Raw genomic sequence first — 5031 nt, 5'->3', positions numbered from 1 at the left:
GAGCTTCTCAAATCCTATGAGCTTCTCAAATCCTATATTGTTCGTACTCGTGCAATTACGTGTCTTCGACACGCACCACGTGTGTTTGTTTTTTTGGACAAAATTTGTATGATTTTTCCATATTTTTAACCTCAAATTTCTTTTTTTTTTTTCATTCCAGTCCAATATGTGTCCGTCTTGCTGCCACATAGGCAGAAGGTAAGTCGCAAAAAAAATGCTAGATTAAAAAATAATCTTCAATGAGTGTTAGAGTGGAAAAATAATTTTTAAAGGGGATATATTTGGTAAAACGTCGTTATTGTTGTGTCCATAATATTGAGAAAAATGAAAACAGAAGAAGTGGGACACCAAGGTCTCAATTCATCTTTAACTCCATCTTCCTGTTCTTGGAATGGGATGATGACCACATGCAACTTGCAGATAAGTTTGAAATAGAGAACGTAATCACGGATCAAGTTCGATTTTGAGTTCAAATTCAACCAATATAATTCAATGGTTCCCGACCTCGGTATGATTCTAGTTTCAGACACTATAATACTAGTTTTCCAAAACGAAATCATTATTGATTATCTAAGACTTATATGTGCCAGAAGATAAGAGAGCTCAATAATTTAATGGAAGCAGAAGGAAATGTGGTCCTGACTGGCAGTAAGCAACTTGGTATTGGAGTGATTTAAATTGGTCAATCATAGGACATGCTGCCCCCTTAATTAACAACAGTGGGCCAAAGGAAAGAAGAAATTCGGGAAAGAACAAATATATACACACAGAAAGTCACAACAATCAATTGTAGTTTTATACATGTAGACAGCATTCTCTTGTTGCTTCTTTTCATATTTCTCTAAGTAGCAATGTTCGATACATATCCGAACATGAGTACGAGAATATGAACCTCAGAAGATATTCTACCGAGCAATCAAGACTCTTGGAACCTGGAATTGTGAATCTTGTATGTTACAATAACTATTTCAGTTGGCTCACTTCATGCTTAAATAAAGTTCTGTTTATAATATCATATCTTTGACAGTAACATGGAAATCAAACAGGGTTCTTTTATTTTTAACTGTTATATAGGTTGCCCAACTTGGACCACATAGTGACCGTTGGCAATACATTTCAAACACAAAACCTTAAGATACTAAGCGAAATTTTAGAAGAAATTCTTTTATATCGAGTTCCGTAGGAACTTTATTCAGTGGCAATAGTAGTAGGGAAAACAGTGGAGGCCTGATCCCAGGTTAGAATAGTGAGCCTGGAATGCCTTTCTCATCATGGCAGCAGAGGAAAGTGTTGTATTTCTCCATGATGCGAAGGCACTCCGGGCACCTCATGCTCTCGGGGATTCTTATGGTAGTGGGGAACTCGAACCGGCAGCATGGGTGAGCAACATCATGAAGCTTGTCATGGTACTCCTTGAATGACATATCAAAACCTTTTTCAGGCACATTCACCTTCCATTCATCATAACCTCCCAAAGTTGGCAAAATTGTGGATGAATGACCATTCACCACTATATTAGATCCTTGACTAAGCACTGCCCATCCACCATCCCTGTCATAGCTAAGCAGCTTCTTGATTTGTTGCATCATTGGGTCTTGGTCATCAGCCCTTCCTAACTGAATCTTCGAAAATAACATGCTCTCTAGCCTGGTCCAGAAGAACCATACCATGGCTTGATCTTGCCAAGCATAGCTGAGCTTCTCCGCATTGATAACTCCCGTCACCTTCTTCACTTGCTCCCTTTTGTTGCTTTTCCCCACATAGACCATCTCTAGAGGAATGAGAGATGCAGAGGCAACACTGCGTGCTTGAGCTGTAAATCTTTTCACCCAGTCGATATTGTCCCCTCCATAAAAGAAAATGTATTTACCTTCTTTTATCTGAGCAAATTCAAGTTCAAAATCTCTCATTAGATGCATGAACTTGTAACAAAAGTAAACATTTATGTAATATCTGTCATTAGATGCTTGAACTTGTAACAAAAGTAAACATTTATGTAATAAAACTCTGGTGAAGTTTTAATCTAAAAAATATACCCAGTTGAGGATCAATGGGTCGATTCCATCAACAAGTAGATCAAGCCTCCATGTCTCCTCCCTCCAAAGTGCTTCTTCTCTCATGCTAGTGAAAGGGAAGGCAGTGCTGCCCCAAATCCACATCATGTGGATTGCATTAGGGGAAACCACCTTCCCTTGAGGGTCAAGCACCACAAGGATTGGCTTGGTCCTGAAATGCCAAAACTCCTTGATGAACCTGATGACTGGCTTCTCTATGAGCAAAGGGTCCTTCACCGAGTACCATGGCATGATGCTTAGTAGGTTCTCAAATTTTGTTTTAGTTTCTTCGGGCAAAGGGATGATGGAACGGTCCACAACTGGGATCCAAACGACTTCATACTGACTCTCAAGCCTCGTTGCGTGGATCCTTGAGTCATTATAGATTTGCTCAAGAATTGCAAGCTCATCATTGGCGAATTCGAGGCTTGAAATAAGCAAGAGCACACTTTTCCTTCTTAGCACGTCCAGGCTAACCTGGGCAATGTCACAAACCAAAAATATCAAAGATATATCCTACAATAAATACAAGCTAATAAAGATTAACAAACAGTTATAATTGGGTAAGAAAGCAATACTTCTCTCTTTGTAGAGCCATCAAGAAGAGGCAGCTTATCATCCTTGGCATAAATCAAGGCCTTGAGAACTCTCATGTTGTCAATGTGCAACACGTTTGGGTCGAACAGATTCAGGAGCATCTGATAAGTCTCAACATCTCTCCTTTCGTCTGCAATTAACAATCATCAAATCATCCGTATATATTTTTAATTTTCTCTGATGCTTGAAAATATTTAATAGGGGTAGTTCTCAACCTATATATTGGTAGCAAAAGTTCAAATGCTTAGTTAGATGTTCATGTATGTTTCTGAGTTTGTGAGCCAAGGTGGACAGCTCCCAAGACTCTGTAGTTGATATTCCAAACCTGAAATCGATATAATCCAACTACATTTTACCTTCCGAACTCGCAACATCCTACATAAAATGAAGTAAAACATACTCATGACCCATGCTAGTGAGGCTGGAAATTTGAGTTGCACAAGCCACCATGCTCCTGATGGTCCAGTATACAGCAGTTGGGATAAGGGTCAAGGCGGTGACCAATGCTGGTACGTCTGGAGATATGTACGTTGATGGCAGGTCTTTGAACTGAACAACACTTCTAGTCACGTCCATCATTGTACGAATCAAATTGTTGAGAGCATCAAACCTTGGTTTCAGAGGAGCTGTGTGCTCCAGCAGAGTTGGCAGTTGCTTCAAGAGTGCCATTGACTTTGCGAGTTGGTTTGTGGAGTAAATCTGAGCAAGAAGCCAGAATTCTCCATAGTTCAAGGCAAAGGCAGATAAGGATAGGACTAGCTTAGCATCCCATGCATAGCTTGACAGCAAGTTGAATATTGCAGTTGTTGTTGCGTGTACATCTGAACCTCCCAAAGCCTTGTATGCTAGCTGGCATTTAGAAATGGTTATAATATCCAACATGTTACCATATATGAATAACAAACATGTCTAGATTGTACTAATTAACAGAGAAAGATTTCTTATAATAAAATTGCAGAACCTCGCATGCTATACGATCGATAGTAAATGTAAGAGCTTCAAGCATAGCTATATGATTTGCTTGTTGGGCCCTCTCTTCCAATTCAGCTTGAGATAGAGTACCCTGCAGTAAACATCAGGAAGTATGAGCTTTTTACACCATTGATTTAAAAGTATATATGCAATACATGTTAATGTTATACCTTAACAAGGAAATCAACATGCTGGGTGGCACGATTGAGGATGTCCTCAACCAGATACAGAAGAGGTCTGACATCAAATTCTCGACCATCAGGGGCATGAGTTGCCAAAATTTGATTCATCATCACATTGTCATCCGACATGCTTAGCATGCTCCCACGGTCACCCCGGATAAGTGCACGAGAATCACTAGGACTCATCGTGAGTGCAAGAGCTGTACCCGGTTTGTTGATAGATACATGACCAGCTCCAGGAACGCCCACGTGTTGCTGACGAACACCAGGATAGCCCACGTGTTGCTGACCAACACCGTGATTGCCCATGTGTTGCTGGCCAACACTAGGAACGCCCATGAGTTGCTGACCACACCACCAGGGTTATTCAGGAATGGCTGCTGAGTAGCACCGCGGTTGCCAAGGAGTGCCTGAGAAGCAGCACCAGGATTATTAAAGAGTGCTTGAGCAGCACCAGGGTTATGGAGGAGTGTCTGAGCAGCAGCCGTGGGATTGCTCATGGGACCAGTCAGTGGTGCCTGCAGAGACACAGGGGTGGTCTTCTTCTGCTGATCCATTGGATATATTACAGAAAACTCAGAGGTTTTTGGTTCTTCAACAGAAAACAAAATGCCTTGTGTTTAGTTCCCTTCAAACAAGCCTATTTATAGTCATTGCAAAAGGAATAAAGCTCAACTGAATCAACTTCTTTGCTTCATTTCCAATTAAATTCCGGGAATGTTAACAAGAAGCCTTCACTTTAACTGTCCCTCCACCTCTTCTCACTTTATTTCATTTTGCCTGGGACCTCATTTCAATGTTTAACCTACTGAACTGATTTTAATCAAATCCTATCAAGAAAAAACAACAGCCCTCGCTGTTGGCTAAACACAGTGAGAATACAGTGAACCTTATCATGAAATAAATTTGATGATAATTTACAACATGAACAGCTAGCTTTACTCAGTTTTCAGCTTATTAAGCATGTCAACAGTTAAACGAGTAGATTATATTATATATAATGCCCCATGTAGGGAAAATACAGTACCGGAAGCTTTAAACAATCTTGACCATCAATGCAAATGACACGAAAAACAAGTTAATAGGCCACGCCTGTGCTTTGCTTCCTTACTTACTTCTGTTTTTGACGTGTGCCCATGATTCAGAATTTATCCTCTTTTATCAGATAAAGAGTGACAAAGAAAAAGTATGAGATTTGATTCTTTGCTTTTTCTAAGGTTAATTAT

At 40.1% G+C, this 5031-nt stretch overlaps 1 protein-coding gene across 1 annotated transcript; it reads right to left on the bottom strand.

The window, feature by feature from the left end:
* Positions 1-1034: 1034 nt before the first annotated feature.
* On the bottom strand, positions 1035-4402 carry LOC120138556 (protein SIEVE ELEMENT OCCLUSION B-like). Its single transcript, XM_039154017.1, has 8 exons — positions 4161-4402; positions 3794-4128; positions 3613-3714; positions 3052-3500; positions 2867-2976; positions 2633-2781; positions 2037-2531; positions 1035-1880 (listed from the first exon to the last, which is right to left on the bottom strand). The coding sequence occupies exons 1-8, from the start codon at positions 4360-4362 to the stop codon at positions 1239-1241; spliced, it is 2484 nt and encodes an 827-aa protein (XP_039009948.1). The 5' UTR covers positions 4363-4402; the 3' UTR covers positions 1035-1238.
* Positions 4403-5031: the final 629 nt, after the last annotated feature.

Source organism: Hibiscus syriacus, unplaced genomic scaffold (genome assembly GCF_006381635.1).
Source record: "Hibiscus syriacus cultivar Baekdansim isolate YM2019G1 unplaced genomic scaffold, ASM638163v2 tig00110694_pilon, whole genome shotgun sequence".
In the NCBI taxonomy this organism is placed as follows: Eukaryota; Viridiplantae; Streptophyta; class Magnoliopsida; order Malvales; family Malvaceae; genus Hibiscus; species Hibiscus syriacus.
This window is presented reverse-complemented; position numbering and strand designations above follow the sequence as displayed.

Excerpts from the sequence above, each read along its gene's own strand:
- LOC120138556 (XM_039154017.1), bottom strand. The coding sequence starts at position 4,362 with ATGGATCAGCAGAAGAAGACCACCCCTGTGTCTCTGCAGGCACCACTG. Across the intron at positions 3,715-3,793 it reads ATGTTGATTTCCTTGTTAAG|GGTACTCTATCTCAAGCTGA; the intron begins GTATAACATTAA and ends TGTTTACTGCAG. Across the intron at positions 1,881-2,036 it reads ACCCATTGATCCTCAACTGG|ATAAAAGAAGGTAAATACAT; the intron begins GTATATTTTTTA and ends GAATTTGCTCAG.